At 47.8% G+C, this 20,056-nt stretch overlaps 2 protein-coding genes and 1 long non-coding RNA gene across 4 annotated transcripts in view; 2 read left to right on the top strand and 1 right to left on the bottom strand.

The window, feature by feature from the left end:
• The window catches only part of LHFPL7 (LHFPL tetraspan subfamily member 7), an 80,608-nt gene extending 72,121 nt beyond the window's left edge, over nucleotides 1-8,487 (bottom strand). For both annotated transcript variants that reach the window (XR_013979852.1, XM_080983210.1), the window contains exon 1: nucleotides 7,091-8,487. Coding sequence is in view for 1 of the 2 variants with exons in the window: in XM_080983210.1 (XP_080839336.1) it covers nucleotides 7,091-7,555 (465 nt within the window). In the remaining variant the exon portion in view is untranslated. The remainder of the gene's footprint in view (nucleotides 1-7,090) is intronic.
• A 1,463-nt stretch (nucleotides 8,488-9,950) lies between these two features.
• Nucleotides 9,951-10,705, top strand: LOC308464201. The gene is made up of 2 exons (XR_013979946.1): nucleotides 9,951-10,472; nucleotides 10,534-10,705. It is a non-coding gene; the product is annotated as an uncharacterized lncRNA (long non-coding RNA).
• Nucleotides 10,706-14,678: 3,973 nt separating this feature from the next.
• AKAP10 (A-kinase anchoring protein 10) overlaps nucleotides 14,679-20,056 on the top strand; it is a 29,512-nt gene continuing 24,134 nt past the window's right edge. Inside the window, exon 1 of the mRNA XM_080983043.1 lies at nucleotides 14,679-14,956. Coding sequence (XP_080839169.1) covers nucleotides 14,935-14,956 — 22 coding nt within the window. The 5' untranslated portion in view covers nucleotides 14,679-14,934. The remainder of the gene's footprint in view (nucleotides 14,957-20,056) is intronic.

A 20,056-nucleotide genomic window follows, 5' to 3' on the forward strand; every position in this document is an offset into this window, starting at 1 on the left:
CACCAAGGCAGGCAAAGAAGCTTAATGAAATTTTAATTAGGCGGCCACCTCGGGTGCCGTAGTTTGCCAGATCAGACCCCCCCCCCACTTTCTCTTGTTCCCAACCTGCCTTCATTACTGCTCCAGAGGAGCGAAGGGGTCCTTCCCTGCCACCCGATCAACATCAAGAATGGAATCCTCATTAGAGGAGCCCCCCAGGTTCTTGCACCCCCGTCCTTCCTGACGGATCAGTATCTTAGCAGACGCTGCACGCTCCCAGGGGGAAAACCCAAAGAGACACATGGTTAGCTTCATCCAAGTCTCCCCAATTCACAACGTGTGATTCATTCATATTAATTAATCCGTAGCACATTAATTTTGGGGGGTGGGTGGACTGCAGCTCAGCAACAGAGAATCTGTTTGACACACAGAAGGTTGAGGGTTCAATCCCATGCATCTCCATGTAGGATTTGGAATACCCACCCATTTGCAGAATTTGGAGGAGATTTCGAAGGGTGGGTGTGCTTTGCATATTGCTTCAGAAAGTGCAGATTAGGAAGATTCAAACTGAATTGAATTACTCCCCTGTGCCAAATAGGGAGAGCGTTTCCCAGCAAGGAGAGGCACTACCCAAAGCCCTCCTCCCCCAGTTTCTCTCTCAGGGCCACCCTCTGGGCTGGAAAAGGTTCCTTCCCTTGAATAAACAGATAGCCAGGAAAGAGATCTGTTGCCTAAGCTAACCTGAGACTGAACCAACAGGCATGACCTGCAACAAAATGTTGCAGTGGGCTGCGTTCCTCGCCAGGGTGCCAGCCAGGCCCTCTGCCAAGACCACTCCATTCAATTTCCTAACACACACACACACTCCAAAAAAGTTAAACAAAATTCTTAAGCATGCTCACTGGATGCTTTTCAGTTTTAGGTTTTCCCCATGCAAAAAAACCTTTTTTTTCTACTTCTGCAAGAAGTTCCCACAAGCCTGCTGTACTCTTGTGCATGGATGGCAAGTGGTTTGGTTGCAAAAGGAATAGCGCACACAGCTGAATGATGTTAATAGGAGCGATGATTGCTTCTGCTGGTCTCACTGTGATAACCGATTGCTAGGGCTGGGGTTAGTAATAGGCCCTGAGGCTTCAAGAAACCTAAGGACCCAAGATCTGAAGTACATAATCCAGAGCATTAGGCAATATAGGCTCCCCACCCTGCAGATGCTTCATTTAGGGTACAGATGAGGAAGTTTAGCCCCATTAAGGAGAATACAGGGCAGGGGGGAGGGATCCTTGCACCTAGAAAAGCAGCATGTGAGGACCAAGAGGGACAAGGAGGTGCAAGCTGTGACCCTCAGTGTCCCCTCACTCCTGCAAGGGCTGATGGGAGATGGAGACAACCTATGGAGGACCACAGACTTCCCCATTCCGGGCCTGGGATATTGGAAGTGGGGGTAAAATATAAATATATATAATGAAGCTAGACACATCGCTCTCAAGCTGCAAAACAAGAAGTCCAGGGAGACCGCTCCTTCGATCTAAAACAGTGTTTGCATTTTTAAACAGACACAGTGCCCCTCTTTCAGAGGGGAAAGGCCCCTTAATTAACCTCCAGGCACGACTCAAAGCATCATTTGTAAGGCGATTAGCATAATTCCCCTTCCGACAAAACACACAGCTTGCATTAATGATCCTTTGGTGAGAGCGGCTTCCCTCAGACAAAAGGCACAGGCTGTGTACACACACACACGCACACACCCCCCCCCCCGGTTCCTTCTCCCAGCCACCGCTTGGGTATGAGGATTTGTGGGGTGCTACTTCAGCACCCCCCACCCCCAGCAATGGGGTGGGGAGGCAGGTTTTCCAACAACGTCTGAAGCCAACCTCGGAAATCTTCGAGATTTGTAAAGGTCACCACCCTCTATTGCATCTGAGACCAGCTTTTTCCAAGGGCTTGGGCAGGGAAATTAGGATCTGGTAGAAATTCAACAGAATGCCAACGGCGCCGATAAAATGCCAGCAGAACTCCTGTGACATGCTAGAAGAATGAATAGCCACGGCAAGGCAGGGCTGTGATTGGCCCAAGGGTGACAACCGCTGTATCCCAGGGATGGAGAAACATTGCTATCTCTGATCGTAGCCATCGTAGCTGGAAGCCATCAACAGCCTTGCCCAATCCTTTTTCAAAGCCATCTAAATTGGGGGCCACTGCTGTCTCCTGTGGGAGAGAGTTCCATAAATTAACTATGCGCTGCATGAAAAAAGTCTGCCCTAAAGATAATATGGCACATAGTTCAACCTGGGTGGCTTGGCAAGGGCGATACACAATGCATGGAGGAGAAGGTTATCAATGAGGCAGTATGCGTCTGGGGACCATTTGCTGGGAATCACACATGGGGAGAGCATGGCTCTTGCTCTCAGGTCCTGCTTGCAGGCTCCCATTGGGGCATCTGCTTGAACATTGTGAGAAGAGGACGCTGGAGCATCCTTTGGTCTGATCCAGTGGGGCTCTGCTTAGGCTCCCTGCCAGCATGGCCAATGGCCATGGATGAAGGGAGTTGTAGTCTAAACATCTATAGCCGCACTGTGCACACGGACAACCACAAAGCTTATTCAGAACACCCTGCAAGCCACATCATAAATACACACTGTGTATTTATACATGCCCAGCGTCCCTTCTAAATCTGTTCGAACACAGTAATTTAGTAGGCCAAAAATGTTCCTGTTTCTTCGCCACCAAGCTAGGAATAGTAACCTAACTACTATTAGCACCTAACTAAACATATGTGCAGGGACATGGGTGGCACTGTAGGTTAAACCACAGAGCCTAAGACTTGCCGATCAGAAGGTCGGCGGTTCGAATCCCCGCAACGGGGTGAGCTCCCGTTGCTCGGTCCCTGCTCTTGCCAACCTAGCAGTTCGAAAGCACACCAGTGCAATTAGATAAATAGGTACCGCTCTGGCGGGAAGGTAAACGGCGTTTCTGTGCGCTGCTCTGGTTCACCAGAAGCGGCTTAGTCATGCTGGCCACATGACCCGGAAGCTGTACGCCGGCTCCCTCGGCCAGTAAAGCAAAATGAGCGCCGCAACCCCAGAGTTGTCCGCAACTGGACCTAATGTTCAGGGGTCCCTTTAACTAAACTCTGTGCAGGTTTGAGGCTCCAAATGCCTCTAACGTTCAAGCCTGTTTAGCACTGTGTGATTCTTTTTCAAACCCTTAACTTGTTTACAGGGGGTTGGGAGAAGTTGTTGCTGCTATTGATGTTATTGTTGTGTCTATGGTTTGGGATCTTATTATTTATGTGGAAATTGTTTCCATTTGGTTGTATACTTTTTGATGTGTTTTATTTATTGTTCATGACTTTTGTTACGTTTGTAATTGTGTAAATCTCGTCATGTTGTAAGACGCCTTGAGCATGGTTTCAACTATGGAAAGGCGGCATACAAACAAAATGATGATGACAATGATGATGATGATGATGATGATGAGTAGGGAAACCTCTGGCTCAGGGTGCCAAATGTGGCCCCTCCAGGCTTCCCTATCTGGCCCTGGGGGCTTTTTCACATGCCCCTTCCAGGTCCACAACCCAGATCGCCTGGATAAGCTCCCCTTGAGTGCTTTGACCTGCCGGCGACTGTGCTTCTGCGCTTACGCGGAAGAAGGTGTAAAATTGTGTCGGTGGGGTGCTCATGCATCAAACCCCTGACGTTTTCTATGAAGCAAATTTGTTGCTCTGCCCACTTCTGCCTTTGGCCCTGCCATGCGGCCCCCAAGAGGTTGCTCACAACACAATGCGGCCCTCGAGCTGAAAAGGGTTCCCCCACTCCTGATTTAAATAGAGGGGAGTGTAGCTCAGTGGCAGGGCATCTGGCCTTGCATGCAGATGGTCCCAGGATCAATCCCCAGTGGCAATTCCAGGTAGGGCTGGATATGTCCCACTGCCTGAAACGCTGGAGATCAGTTGCCAGTGAGTGCAGACAATATTGAGCTAGATGGGCCAGTGACCTGACTCAATATAAGGCAGCTTCCTATATTCCTATTTAAATCAGAACCATGAGGACTGGAATGTTTATTTATTTTTAGAGGGAGAACAGGGCATCTCCTTGCATGCAGAAGGCCCCCGGTTCTGCTCCTATTTGCGGGGGAGGGGGGCAACAAGGCTCAAGTTTGCAGCAAGGGCCAAGGAGGGCGGTTGTTGTTTTCAACTTGATTCCCCCATGCTAGGAGCACAGTAAAAAGAAAAAAGCCCTCCAAAGCTATTTGTGCTGTTGGAAGAGAGGTACCAAAGCAACTCGCCAAGAGGTGCAGGGTCAGGCCAGGAAAGGTGGCAACCGCCCTTTAGCACAAAACTCAGGAATGAAATTGGCAGAAGTTCAAGCCAGAAATGCAAACTCTCCAGAATGAAGCCAACTAGATAGATAGACAGATAGATAGATAGATGATAGATAACAGATAGATAGATAGATAGATAGATAGATATTGATAGATAGATAGATATCAAACTCAACAAGTATTCCAACCAACTCTTAGACGAGTCAATGAAATGTGAGTTGTAAATATTGCAAAAAAGCCAAGTGGAAGAGCCCGGTTCCACAGCAGTGATAATTAGCTGCCGATTGACATTTCCACTCCACAAGAACCATGGCCGTTTCCACAGGGGTAAAAGAGTGTCAGGCTGCTGATATGAACGCAGTAGCAAGAAGATGATCGGAATCCCCCTTCGAAACTTGAAATATGGGTCCCCTCAACAAAAATTTAAAATTCGGCTTTGTAATTCGGAATTTATGTGATGTGATGTGATTTGATTTGATTGGTCGGTTAATAAAAATTATTTTTTTAAAAAAAGAGTGTCAGGCTGCTGTGGCTGACAGACCCCATAATAACACATTTCTTAGCCTATTAATGTGCTACACAAGAATTCACACTGATTCCACACCATCACTGAGCAAGAACGAAAGATTTGCCGGGGGGGAGGGGAGGACCAATCCCCAATGCATGATTAATAAAAGTTAAAATGTTTTAAACCTTTATAAATCATTTAAATGTATACAGTGGCAAGTGGAACCAGCAACAAAATATAGCAATGTTATCTATGCCCCTGTTCCTGTTCAGGGTACCTGCCAGCCAGTCAGCCATGCCCTTCAGCAGGATACTCCACTGAACTCTTACATAAAAAACCAGTTTATGTTTCAAACTCATATTCAACATTCAGTGCCAAGCATAGCAACTCCTCATTGGCCTTATTCTGGGGGGGGGGGGGGGAATTCTCAACTACATTGCTTGACTGTAGCTTGCTCTTACAATTCACTTGCCCCAGAATGCAAGAAGGAGGGGGGGAAAGACACAGTGGAAATGGTAATAACTATGAACAGAGGCGGAGGTTTTTAAACTGTGGTTACCCAACTGCCATCCAGAAATCCCCTCGTGGTTGCAACTGGACCCACGCCAGTAGCAAAACGCGCCTGGCTCCTGGCTAATTTCTAACACTGGGTGCACCTAGCCCAGGACCCTGCATCTCACAGCGGCCAACCAGATGCCCGAAAGATAATCCCACACGCAGAACCTGAGTGCCAACAGCAACATTCTCTCCTCTTGTGATCCCCACCATCCTGCCTTCAACAGTGGAAGGGAGAGCACTACCACCATGACAGCCTCTGTGAGCCCACTCTTAAATTTCATTCACCTTGGTGGCCACTGCTCCCTCTTGTGGGAACAAATGCCCCAGTACGAACTATGCACTATGTCAAGAAGCGCTTTCTTTTTTCCTCCCCTGAAGCTCCCAACAGATTTCTAACTGCAAAGCACATGCTGTCTGCCTGCTGACACCCGGACAGCCCAGCAAACATCTCCGGCTTGTTTTCTGCTAGGCTTTCATTTTTGGCATCATCGAAACAAGGCACGCGCGTGCACACACACCCAGGACACAAATTAAAATTAAAAACCTCAGAGGCAAGCCAATCCAGCTGGCAACCTTGACACGAAACAACCTTCCTTGGAAGTCACCGCTGCAGATTTAGGTGCAATTTTACGACGCAATTCCACAGGGGCTAGGAGAAAGGCCACCGCGCAATTTCAGAGCATCTGCTTTGCATGCAGAAGGTCCCAGGTTCAATCCCCAATGGCACCTCCAGGCAGGGCTGGGGGGAAACTATCCGCCTGAAGCCGTGGAGGGCCGCTGCCCATCAGTGTAAGCAGTACTGACCTAGATGGACCAATGGTCAGACTCAGCAAAAGGCAGCTTCCTGCTCCAGCTCTTTATTCAGAACTAGAATTTTATGCTTATTTTCAGTGGAAGGATTACACACCTCTGTGGCAGAACACCTGCTTTGCATGCAGAAGGTTTAGTCCCTAGCATTTCTAGGTGTGGCTGGGAATGTCTCCCCATGGGAAACCCTGGGCAGCCACTACTGCCAGTCAGGGTAGATAACACTGAGCTAGAAGGACCAAAGGTCTGACTCAGTATAGAATCACAGAATTGTAGAGTTGGAAGGGACCCCAAGGGTCATCCAGTCCAACCCCTTGGAATGAAGGCATCTCAGCTAAAGCATCCTTGACAGAGGGCCATCCAGCATGCATAAGGCAGCTCCTCATATGTTCCTTTTACTCCTAGATTCAATGCCCACCATTCCCTAGTGGTCTGGGAATGCCTCCCGTTGCCAAAACCTTGGAGAGCTGCCACCAGCAATACTGAGCTAGAAAGACTAACTGCCTGGCACAATTGATATAAGGCAGCTCCAAGCAGAGGCTCATTGGCAGAGCATCCACTTTGCATGCAGAACGGTCCCGGGTTCAATTGCTGATGTCATCTCCAGGTAGGGCTGGGAATACCCCCTTATTAGAGAGAGAGAGAGAGCGCTGTTGCCAGGCAGCTTCTTATGTTCCCATTCAACCAGCCTGTAATTCAGAAGCATGAGGACTAGAACCTTTCTTGATTTATAAAAGAGGAGCTGTAGCCCAGTGGTATAGAGCGCCTGCTTTGCCCGCAAGAGGTCCCAGGTGCATTCCCCGGCATCTCCTGGTGGGCTGGGTAGGTCCCGTTATCCGAACCGCCCCCCCCCCCGCCGCCGTCGCTGCCTGCCAGTGTGAACAACACAAAGCTAGATAGGCTCAACCCGTCTCTCACCTGCCAGGAGCCGGAGGGGATCTCGCTGAACCTCCCCAGGCCGCCGAAGGTGTAGCAGTCGTACATGTGGCGCAGGGACTCGGAGCAGTGCCACAGCAGCCCGAAGCTGACCTCTCCGCCGCCGGCGCCGCCTTCGCTGCCTTCCAGGGCGGCGGCCGTGGCCACCACCAAACGCCGCCCGCCGCCGCCGCCGCGCTCCTTCACGATCCAAGCCGGCGAGAGGAAGCTGAAGCTGCAGACGGCCACCAGGCAGGAGGACAAGAGGACCCAGAAGCAGCCCACGCAGCTGAACATCCTCGGCAGGGCGGCGGCGGCGGCGGCGGGAGGCGGCTGGCCCAGGGAGCCCGTGGCTGCTCCGGCTGCCGTGCGCTCCCGCAGCAGCAGCGCCGCCGCATCCACGCGGCCGGCGCCGGCGCCTTTCTTCTTCTTCTTCTTCTTCGCCTCCTGCTTCTGGCGCGCCGGCATGGAGGGCCCTCTCTGGCTGGCTCACCTCGGGCCGGGAAGGGCCATGGGACGAGGGGCAGCGGCGCACGTGGCGAGCGAGAGGCGACCTCTCCGTCTTCTTCCCTGCGCGCTTTGGAGAGGTCAGGCGCGCCCTTGGAGAGGTTTGGCGAGCGGTGCGCCTCCGTGCGCAGCGAGCAGGTGCGCTCACTGCCTCTCTCGCCGCCCGCCGCCGAGTGTTTTCTTTCGCTCGGCCCCCGGTGGGCGGCTCCCTGGATCCAGCCTCGCCGTCACGTGGAAGCGTTGCCGGCAAGCGGTGGGGAGGAGCGCGGGGGGTGGCTGGCTCGCGCCCCACCCGGCGGAGGCTTCCCCTTTGCTCGAAGAGGCACCCCGAATCCGAAGCGGCGGTGATGGCGACGTGAATCAAGATCAGGAGAGGTCAGGCCAAAGGGGACCCATCTAATGCAGTGAGCAACCGGGATCCCCAATGGGGAGCGCGCGAGCAGGATCTGAGCGCAGCGCCCTCGCTCCCCACTTGAGATTCCAATGTTCAGAAACATTACGGCCTCCGACTGTGGAGGGAGAACCTAGCCATCACGGCTAATAGCCACTGAGAGCCTTCTCCCGAGTCCCACATGAGTTCCAGCGAGGCTGAGAAGGGGGTCTTGCCGTCTGGGCAGCCCAGGACCTCCATACACACTGCCCAGGCGTTGCACACCGTGGAAAGTCACTTCCGTGCTGCGGTACAACTTCACCCCTGGAGGAGCACTCCATTGTCCCAACAACTTTTAAAGCCATCCAAGTTGGTGGCCGTTTGCATCACAACCTCTTGGAGGGAGTTTCATAGTTTTAACCATGCATGGTGTCCTTCCTCTTGTTTGGAATCTCCCAACATATTCCCAACGTTCTCCCCTCCACCGATAGATTCTTATGCACCTCTGCCATGCCCCCTTTTTCTAAACTAAAAAGCCCCAAATGCTGTCCCCTTTCTCTCCCTCCCCTATTGAAAAGCCAAGACACGCTTCATTTTTCACCCACCCACCCAAGGTTTACTTCATTACAGTGGCTGGTGGCCACTGGGACTGATAAGGCAAAAGGCAGGGAGACGGACAGTAGGGGGAGCCAGAGCCAATGGCAGGCAGAGCCAACTAATTCTAGGTTTGTCCCCATCCTCCTCCCAGCTGAGTTCTACTGAGACTGAGGAGGAGGAAGCTGAAAGGCAAAGCCCTGGCTCTGGGCTGGCTATAAAAAGGCAGGCAGGCAGATGAGGGGAGGGCTGGCTGAGGACAAACCGAGGTTGGTGGGGCAGTGCCGTTTGGCCCAAATGAACCAGTCTAGGTTGAGGGGGCATTCCAGAGAGTCACTGTCAGTGGGGATAATAGTGAGCTAGATGGATGGCTGACTCAGCTACTGGTTTTGACTGCTGTTAAAAGTTCATCAGGAACAGATCTGGAAACGGTGGGTAGAGGCAGAGGAAAATAATATTGCACTCAGACCAGGCATTATTTATAAGGAGGATTCCTTTCTTTGGTAAAGCTACCACTGAGCTGAGCGGCTGAACTCTCCTTTTGGGTTGCAAGAGAGAAGTTTTAAAGGCAATTAAGTTTGCAAAAAGGTGGACAAGCGCCCCCTGGTGTTTTCCAATAAAATAGCATGGGATGTTGGAATATGTAAGACGGCTCAGGTTGAACATAGGTCATGGGTCTGAAAAGATTGAAGCTACTTAGCTCTCCAGGGTTTCAGACAAGGGGCCCATCCCTACAAGGAGATTCCATTGGGGACTGAACTTGAGACCTTATGCATGCAAAACAGATGCTCTTACCATTAAGCCACAGCTATTCCCTTAAAATCAGGACACGGGTGGCGCTGTGGATTAAACTACAGAGCCTAGGACTTGCCGATCAGAAGGTCGGCGGTTCGAATCCCCGCGACAGGGTGAGCTCCCGTTACTCGGCCCCTGCTCCTGCCAACCTAGCAGTTCGAAAGCACGTCAAAGTGCAAGTAGATAAATAGGGACCGCTCCAGCGGGAAGGTAAACGGCGTTTCCGTGCGCTGCTCTGGTTCGCCAGAAGTGGCTTAGTCATGCTGGCCACATGACCCGGAAGCTGTATGCCAGCTCCCTCAGCCAATAAAGCGAGATGAGCGCCGCAACCCCAGAGTTGGTCACGACTGGACCTAATGGTCAGGGGTCCCTTTACCTTTACCTATTCCCTTAAAACAAAACAAGGTCCTCGTGGTTCTAAATGAAAGGCTGATTTAAAGAGGAACACGGGAAGCTGCCTTATGCCAAGTCAGATCTTTGGTCCATCTTGCTCAGTACTGACTACATTGACTGTCAGCAGCAATCCAGGATTTCAGATGGGGGAATATTCCCAGTCCTACTAAGAGATGCTGGGGATTGAACCTGGGACCTTCTGCCACTGAGCTACAGCCCTGACCAAGGTCAGTGCTGGATTTAGGGCAGGGTGGGTGGTTCCCCTGGACATGGCACTGAGCCAAGAGTGCACAAAATCATCATCATCAGCAGAATCTTTATTTGCATCAGCCACTAGCCATAGCAATAACATAAAATAAAATGAACTGACGATAGAGGTAAAACCTTAACGATACAAAATACATTCTGGGGGTTTACATCAATAATGAAATAAAATATATTATTCTAATTTCCCCTAATTTTTTTTCTCCAGTTTTTGCTGTCACCTGATTATCTTGATCTGCTACAAGGACGGACACAATAGCAATGGTTGACCGACCGGGTATGGATAGTAGTAGAGGTGTAATAACTTCACTCCTCAAATCTTAATAAAGAGTGCAAGCTAGTAGCACAGGAGCTACTGACTCAATACTGCCATCTCCACATGGACATAACAGTTTTTCCAGTGATATTTTTTGAAATCGACCCTCAAGTACATCTGAAGGCAGTGTATTTAATCTTGCATAAGTGAAAGTGCATCTGTATTTTGGAATTGTTAAATAGGGTGCCAATGTGTCAAAATGACTAGGTAGAAAATAATCATACCATGGACAAAATTTCCTTATCATGGCCAAATGATTCTGTTGCTCAATATCATAAAGGCACTAATTAAATTATTTGCTTTACTGAAGCCCAATGTTAATAACTGTTGTGGTGATAAACCAGAAAAGTAAAGCTTTTGGTTGACAATTTTAGTCCAAGCACTCTCGTGACAATCTTGCGATACTAAGGGTAGTAGACCGGTGGGGTTTAAATTTAGGCGAAGCCAATAATTAAATATCCTACACCAAGTCTGTAATTCAACAAAGGGGAGAAAAGCCTCCAAGCACAATGAAGCATTTGGAACATGGGGGGAAATTGCCTTAGGAACTTAGATTGATCCAAGGTGAGTGCCTGTCCAAATCTGACCCCCATATAATAACTGTGCTAGGGATTTAGCTTTAAACACTTCAAGTGCTGAAGGTATGTGATTGTCACCTTTTATATGGAAAAAGTGTTTCAGAATTTTGGCGCTTTTTCCTTTGCATATTTCTGATGTGCTCCCTATGACCCTGTTGACTGAAAAATAAAGCCGAGGTATTTAAAGACTGTAACTTGTTCGATCAACTGATTATCCATATAATCAGTTGATCGAACTATAGTGTAGTGGTTAGAGTGTTTGACTAGGACCTGGGAAACCAGGGTGCAAATCCTCACTCATCTCTGAAGCTCACTGGGTGATCTTGGGCCAGTGACTGCCTCTCAGCCTAACCTACATCACAGGGTTGTTGTGGGGATTCAATGAGCGTGAGAACCACAGAGCTATGCCTCCATCTTCATCATGTGAAAACTTGGAACAATATCCTCAGGCAGCCCATTCACAAAACCGCTTATATGGTGGCGATGCATTGATGATATCTTTGTGGTCTGGCTAAATGGCAAATATAACCTATCAATTACATCCACTCAATTTATCAATTTACACCCACTCCATTCATCCAACTATCAAGTTTACTAGCAATGTCCACTCACAAACCACTTAAATGACGGTGATACATTGATGGTCTGGGCAAATGACAAAAAGATCAATTACGTCCATTCTGTTCATCCAGCTATCAAGCTTACATTTACCAGCACCACTGATAGGTCACTCATTCCTTTCCTCAATGTCCTCCTCAGCACTGGAAGCACAAAAAAGCCACAGATCTTCTCTACAGCAAGCCCACTGATGCCCACACCTAGCTGTACAGGAAATCCTGCCATCCAAAATGGATACATGTTGTCTACAGCTTGGCTCTCAGGATCAAATGCATTTGCAACAATAAATATACATACCAAAGAAGGATCATCAGTGAACTTCCTTCAAAGAGGATATCCTCTACATTTAATAGATTGAAACATCCACCAAGCTTTCATCCTATCTAGAGAAAACCTCTTTCATCAAAGTGGGGTGTTAACAAATAGCAACTTATTTTTACCGAATTCATAGTTTAATTATAAATGGTAAAAGCACAAGCTCTGAGACCCTTAGCACCATTTGAAAATGAATTAAACACAATGGATTGGTTTGCCTTCATGTCACTTACAGATTTAGGGAAGCCTTTAGAAAGGTATTGGAACTAGAAACTGGCACACAAATTCCTTCTCAAGGACTGGAATAAAATTTGGGAATCGTGACCCTTAAAATCTGTTTCCAGTTTTCTTGGGGCAAACTCCATGAAATTACTACACAGATGGCATCGCACTCCTTTTATTTATAGAAATTTGAAAACTAAATGATAATTCAACAACATTTCAAATTTAATCAGTCAACCTAGTCCTAGGACTTCTCCTCCACCCCTCCATGGTTTCCCCAAAATTCCAATTCTTGCTGCATATTATTATTATTATTCTATGCCTTAACCTCTTCACAAAAAAACTCCACCATACTTTCCACTGTTGTTCTTACTCAAATCCTACTTGCATTTAAACATGTTTACATTGAGTTTTTAAATAATCTACAAACATTTTCCGGTCCTCCTTAAAGTCAGTCTCTTTTTGATCTCTAATTTTGCAAATCAGACTTTCCAATTCTACATATTCTACAATTTCAGTTGCCATTCTTCTTTAATGGGTAACTTTTTAGTGCATATAATATTCATGCTGCCAATGTTGCATAAAGCAACAGATTTACCTATTTTGGGGGGACATCTGTTCCAGCCATCCCTAATAAAAAGGCTTCTGGTCTTTTGAGGAGAGTTACCTTAAATATCTTTTTTGTCTCATTATAAATCATCTCCCAAAAGTCCTTAGCCACTTTACATGTCCACCACATGTGGTAAAATGAACCTTCTACTTCTTTACATTTCCAACAGATATTTGAAGCTGATTTAAACATCTTTGCCAATTTACTTGGTGTTAGGTACAGTTTTATATATCATTTTAATGAAGTTTTCCCTCAAAGTATAACACGTTGTGAAATTCAACCCAAATTTCCACAGTTTTCCCCATGATTCTAAGTCTATATTGTGCCCCACATCCCGAGATCATAGCAGATTTAATCTTTTCATCCTTGGTGTCCCATTCTAACAATATACATCCTTAAAATCAATTTTCCTCTGTTTTCTATTAGTTCCCTTTCAAATTGGGAACTTTGTTCATCAAAGCCGCACTTTTTATCATGTTTAAATGTTTCATTCAATTGGTAATATTGTAACCAGCTACTCCTCTATATCAACCTAATTGTTGGAAGGGTTACAATAAACTTAGTACATATCGTTTGTGGTGAGAAAAAGTACATTGGTACAAATTTGTTGTTCACGTTGTAGTCAGAAATGATAAATATTACTAAAGAAACCTGTTTGATGTCCAAACTTTTTGATGATACCAATCTATAGATATTGTCAAAAGAATTTGTCATATATTATTTTGGCATCTCAAACGATCTTAATGTTGGACACATTTGTTGACTGAGTAGTGAGAAAGAATGGACTGTGGAGTATGTTGTTGTCCAGAAACACCAAGCAAGGTGAGCATGATGGGAAGGAGCTAATGAGATATTTTGAGAATTATTTATGGTTATAGCCCCAACCCAGCTACACTGAGAGACAACAGCAGTTGGAGGAATTTCAGGAACTGGACAGCAGATAAAGGCCAAGGACTTTATAATTGGACATATTTAGACTGACACATGCAGAGAAAAGGAAAATAATTAGAGCACCTCCTTTGAAATCCTATGGAAAGTTAGAGAAGGTATTAACACAAATAGTAATTGCTAAAAACTGAAATGTAATTTGATGTCAATAAAAAATATGAACCCCAGCAATATAAGAACTGGACAAAAAACATTGATCAATGAACAAAGGAAACCACTTTGATTAAACTGTATAAATTTGGAATTAATTTGAATTATTTTGATATTAATTGGAATCTGTATAATTGGCAAAACTGTGGTAAAATAGGGTAAATATTGGGAAATTAATTTTTAAAAATCATTTTAAAAAATGCCCGACATATTAACACGCATGTCCTCAACTAGAGGATAGCACCAGCGTTGCTTCAGCGAATTAAGGCCTCCTGAGCATAAATTTTATAAAAAAATAAATTAGTTTAAATTTTTTATATTTTATTATTGAAAGCCACTCTGAGACCTAAATGGAGAATAGCAAGGTAAAAAATTAGGAATAAATAAATAATATACATGACATACTATAATTATACATCATAAAGAGATAATCATGCCCAGTATTGATTGATTCTCTCATATCAATACCTTTCCGTTAGCAGAGGAGGTATTGTGGTTGGTCTGGTGCTGCCCTTAACCAATATGCCTGAACCAGAATCACTTCCAGCCAGGAACGGCCCATCCTAGCCGACGACCGTTCCCTTACACAAGATGGCTGCCTTCGGGCTCTAACGGCCGGACGGCGGAGTGGCGAGGGACGAAAGAGACAGCCTGCCCTCTCCCAAGATGGCCTCTCTCTTCGGCACGGCCTGCCCGCTTCCAACATGGCCCCCGCGCTACCGATCTCCCCCAGCGGGGCGTGCCCTCGTCCAAGATGGCCCCCTCGAGCACACCCTCCAATCAAAACCCGCTTTCCGCCGCTTCGATTCGCCGCTTTCCCTTCCCCGACGCCCATGCGGCCATGCCGCTTGAGGGCAAGAGGCCGGCAGGTTACCGTTGACTTTTTTAAAAAATAAATAATAATAATAAGAGCCACTGAACATTTCCCGAGATGCCCCGCGAGGCCTTTCCTCACCGTTCGACCGCCGGAAGAAAGAACCTGCGCGGCGGCGGCAGCGGCGGTTGTTGACAACATGGCGGCTGCCTCCTTTTCCGCCGTGTGGGGAGCGGGAGGCGGCGGCGGTTGCGGGAGGAGCAGGAGGAAGGCGCTGCCTCAGGAGCCCTGAGAGGGAGACGGGACCGCCCGGGCCTCCCTCTCCCGGCCCCCGCGCCGCCGCCGCCGCCACCATGTCCTTCTTCAAGAGGAAAGGTAAAAAATAATAATATAGAGGCCCATTTGTGGCGGGGGGGGGCCGGGTTGGATGTGGTGTGAGGTGAAATGTGGGGGAGGGGTTGCCGGGAGGTCAAAGGGGCGGGGCGTCCTTTGGGGAAGGGGGAGGCTTAGTGTAGGGGGGGCTTAATTAAAAGAAAGCTTGTTTCAAGGGCGGTGGGGGTGCCTGTTCCTGAGGGAGAAGGGGAGTCCGGGTTTCTGAATGGGGGGAGCTAAGCAAAAGGGGGGGGGCTGCCTCGTTGTCTGAGGAGGTGGGGGAGGGGGACTTCGAAGGGGGGGCTCTTGAGGGCGAAGGGGTAGGTGGGTGTTCCTGCTTTCTCTCTGTGTTTGGGGGGAGGAGAGGTAGCCAACACGGTGCCCCCCAGATGATGCTGGGCCAGCATCCCAGCAGCCAGCATGCCCAATGGTTAGGGGTGATAGCGAGGGTGGGGAGGGGTTTGCAGAAGAAGCTCGGGAGCTTTTGGGGGGTGTCTCTGAATATAGGCTGGACCAGAAGCAGCGAAAGTTTGAGGCCTGATGGTGGTGGCAGAAGTGGGAAGCTGAAAGGGGGCTGCCGGTGGGTAGGTGGTGGGGGTCTTAAGGGAATTGGGAGCGTGGAGAATAAAAGGAAAGGGATGAAAAGGTTTAGGAATGGGCATAGTGGTGAGTTCGTTGGAGGGTGGCTATTTTGGGGGACAGAATTAATGTAGCGATTGGGAATGGGTTCCAGGATGTTAATGGGACAGTTGTCCGGGAGTATTGGGAGTGAATGCTCATAGTGGTTGGGTAGGGGATCTCTGCTGGACCCGTGTTATGGGGAATACAAAAACTGGGCAAGTGGGAGACTAGGTAGAGACGAGGTGGGTGTTTCAGGGTGATGGGTTGTCATACTCGTTAGTGTGTAAAAACAGAGGGAATAGCAGCCATGACAGTCAAAAGAGAGTGAACTGAGCTTCTGGGAAAAGGCATCTGAAAGAGTTTGAAATTCCCTCTGAATGAGCAGGACCCTTCAACTTCTGCCTTTATCACTAAGTCATTTGCAAACACGCCCAGCGCCATGTGCAAGGAAGGCTCACGTGAATGTCCTTGAGCACCTTGGTTTTCCTCTTGGCAGCCAGCGCCTGCTGTCTGCTTTTGCTGCAGTGCCCCTGGACCACCGAGGGGCTGGTGGGCTTGGACTATCTGCTGACTACTAGCCTTCTACTACTAGAATAATGAACAGCAGCCAAGGCTGCAAGAATTATATTCAATGAATCACGATAGCAAACAGCCATAAAACAAGGAGCAGCTTTATGATTGCTTCTCCCTTAGGTAGAACCCATTCCTACAGATTTCATAGCCTGTAAGCTCAAAACCCAAGGCAGCAGATTTGACATAGCTGCATTTGTGCTGGGGAATGTAGCTTCTCTCTTGTTTTGAGGCACTCCTTGGTCTAATAATTTGGGTTTGCATGACTTGAACGGGTGATTGCCTGATCTTCAAAGGCTTGGCTGTGAGCGCCCTACGACTAGCACAGCCGTCTCCTCACTTAGCGATACAATATTTGCAATTGCATAAGTTTGCACTTCCAAGGCAAGAGATTTTTCAAAGTGATATGCACACCGCTAAACAATATTTTCAAGTTCAATAGTGAGCCGTTAAACAAAAACAAGAAATTTGCAACGTTTGGGGGAACGTTTCCATATTACGTAAAGTATATAGTGTAACTTGAGATGTACATATTCTGTTTGCCTGTCTTGTTAAAATAGACCCAAGCACCCTTGAAGCAAAAAGGCTGGAGTCCTTTCTAAGGGAAATTTAGGGGACAGAGCTTCTATGGTTTGAGGCAGGGGATGTTGCTGACATATTGATGGTGAGGGCTTTCAGGGTGCTTGCTCTCTGCTGTTTGATCCTTCTTTTGCGAAGAGAATTTATGAACTGTTGCAGTGTATACATCGTGGTGGCTTTGAAGGCCTTTAACCTGCTCTGGTCAGCTTGTATGGGGTCACACACTCTCTAACAGGAAACATTTATGAGTCCATCTTCCTGAGTCAGGTTTTTACTAAATGCTTTTCATTCTTCAGCATCCTGTAGTGCATTTCAGTCTTTAAAATATTGCTTTGCCTCCCCAGCCATAGTGGTGGTGTCTGTTTGTGAATGGCCCTGGACATCATGGAGCAATGGTACAATGGAAATGTGATGAATACATTTTCATTTTTAAAAAATGAAGTTGATGCTCATTAAGCATCTTTCATAGTTTGTAGAAAGGGAGAGGCAATATAAAAAACATATCTGATTCTAGGAATGTGGGACTAGCTCTCATATTCCACCCAAAAAAAGAATAGGAGAAGCAATTATAGAACAAGGAAATAATAAAAATGTGCCTATTGCCATTTTCTGAATCGTGTTGATTAAATTGCAGATCACATAATGGACAGTTCCTCTATGTGTGTGTGTGTTTTAGAGTTAGACTTTTGTTGGGGATTGTTTCCCTGTTATAAAGCAGCAGTCCAACTGCTTTTGAAGTGTAAGGCTTTTTGTAAAAGTCAGCCTCTTGATACGCCCACTAACTTTCTGTACAATGGATTCATTTAAAGTTGCCTTTTCCTTAACCGACACAAACCCTGTACTGAAAACAGCTATTTTGTGACCCAGCCCAGCCTTGGGAGCTGCTCCCCAGTTCTGGAATTCCCACCCCTGGGGCCAGTAGCTATAGGCTGTAACACAGCCTGTCCTTTCACCATAGCTAACAAGGGAACAGACTAGGCATTTCCTCCTGTCAAACCTCCTCCTCCCTTGGGTGTGGATTCACCATTTTTGCCGTTTTACTGTATTGAAGGGTGGCAGTGGCCTGGACATTAAGCAGGGTTCTTTAACTAGCTCAAACTGTGATTAAATATGGTGCTGAGAAATGAGGGGAAGGAATTCATGGTTGCTCATCTTCCTGCACCAGTCACTGGAACTTTGCTAACTTCAAGTATTTTCCTGAAACACCACTGAGACCTTTTGTATCAGGTATTGAGGAGTGAAGCAGTCCCGGGGCTCAGGCTAGCAGTGTGACATCTGTTCTACTTTTGGTCCCGGATAGTTAGGAATGCCAAAATAGACAGTATAAGGCTTGCACGCCATATCTAGCCCACCAACAGGACTTTGCCCTTGACCGCTGGGCACTCAAAGATGCTCAAAGATGTTTCCTTCCCCCTCCACAAAGGGAGCAGTTTGGTGTCAGGGCACTCCTTGCTTAGGTGCCTACCCTGACTCTACAATATCTACAATATCTGCATAGCAATGTTTCCTTCCTTTAAACAGGGTTATCTCGCTGAACTTGAAAGCATTGCTGGGATCCTCAATAACAAGGGGGGCAACAGACTTGAGATGCACACAATCGTGGGACCCACGTGGTGGCAGCCACAGTTTCCCACCAGCAGGCCTCTCAAAAGCCTGAATAGCTGGCGCTGCAGAAAACCACACACAAGGCATCCCAGCGACAAAACAAGTTTGCCTCGTGGGCAGCTGGCAAGTGTGGCATCCCCCACTACCCTTCTCCATTCTTAGACACACTCCTTGACGCTGGCCGGGAGTTTCAATGCAGATCCACCTGCATTTTGGAGCCAAGATACGCGCTGAAAACTATTACACAGGCCGGCTGGCCTTGGGATTGTCGTGTCTCAGAATGCAGGGGTATGGAAGGGGGGTGCGCTTGAACGCGTCTCTATGTCAAAAGTTCCCTCCAGGTAGAAAACCACTATTTTGGGGGGTGCTCAACTAGAGCCCTTCTCCTTATACTAGCTCGAATCAGGCATGGGCATTCTGTTTATGTAGGGAAGCATACAAACATGTGACACCCCTTCTCACCACTTTCCGAACACCCTCCCTTGTGGAGTGTTCCCTCAGCCTCCTCTTTCCTCTCTTTGGGAGTACTCCAGGCAGCTGCTGCCCCAACCCCTGGTTTCTGAGCAGCCCCCCCCCCCTCGCTGGGAAGAAGATGCCCCCAGCCTTAGTGGCCCCATGGAGACTGGCCCAAGGTGAACATGAAACCAGCACCTTACTCACCAGTGGGTGCTGCCAGGCCTGCATGGTGGACAGGCGGGTTCCCTTCAGCACTGGGCACTCAGCTCCCAGGTAGGCCTTGCACACAGTAAGCGCAAGAAAGGCCAGCACGGTGCCTGTCTGTCCACCTGCCTGCCCAGCCTCCCACTTGTCTGTCCATTCCTAATAGCAAGGGCTGGTGGTCTAGCTGGCTGGGCTCCCTCACCCGCTTGCTTGCTTGCTTGCTTGCTTGCTCTGAGGCTTCCTCAGCTTCTGGCACCCAGCACCCCCTGGCCAGCCCCAGAGGCACCATTCACCCGGGGAGCTTGTAGCCAGGGCTGCTGCAACAAAAAGCTATGCAAGCCTTTGGGAGGCAGAGACACGAGAGGGCATCAGAGAAGGGAGGGAAAGAAAGATGATCAGAGGCAATGTTGCTTGCGGCACCCCTGGCAATCATTCAAGGCACCCCAGGGTGCCAAAGTACACTGGCTGAAAACCCCTACTGTAAAGAAGGTGAATAAGTTGTGATACTTCCTTTTTTCTTTTTTTTTAAAAAAGATAATCTTTCAGGTCACCCAGCCTTCCTCCTCTACAGGCTGAGAAACTCAGAGGACAATACAGGGTGGGGCAAAAAATCAGTACTGCTCTGGCAGGTTGATAGTGACCATGTTATGCCACTTCCTTTCCTGGGCAGAGAAGCAGGAAGTTTTAAAGTTAAGATATAGAGAGAAGTTCCGTGTAAGGTTCATGTTACCCAAAATTGTTCTGAGCACACAGTTGTTTTACCTTTAGGAATGCATCAGCAGAGGAAAAACGCTGGACTGTAACTACCAGGTACCATTTGGGGCTTTTCTGGAAACTTTGGAAGACAAAGAACAGGGTTAACAAAAGTCAAAACTGCGAGGCATTGTAGGGAGATGCCTTAGATCGAGGAGCTTAAAAAAAAGAAGTTTGCTTTTCTTTTAATTTATAGATGCATCTATATTCTGCCCAGTAACAATGTTCTCTGAGCAGCTTACAATAGCAATAAAAATTAAAATAGAAAGATCAACAGTAATACAATTGTAGATTTAAAACAAGTTTTTTTAAAAT

Source organism: Podarcis pityusensis (genome assembly GCF_964106645.2).
Source record: "Podarcis pityusensis genome assembly, chromosome: 15".
Classification (NCBI taxonomy): Eukaryota; Metazoa; Chordata; class Lepidosauria; order Squamata; family Lacertidae; genus Podarcis; species Podarcis pityusensis.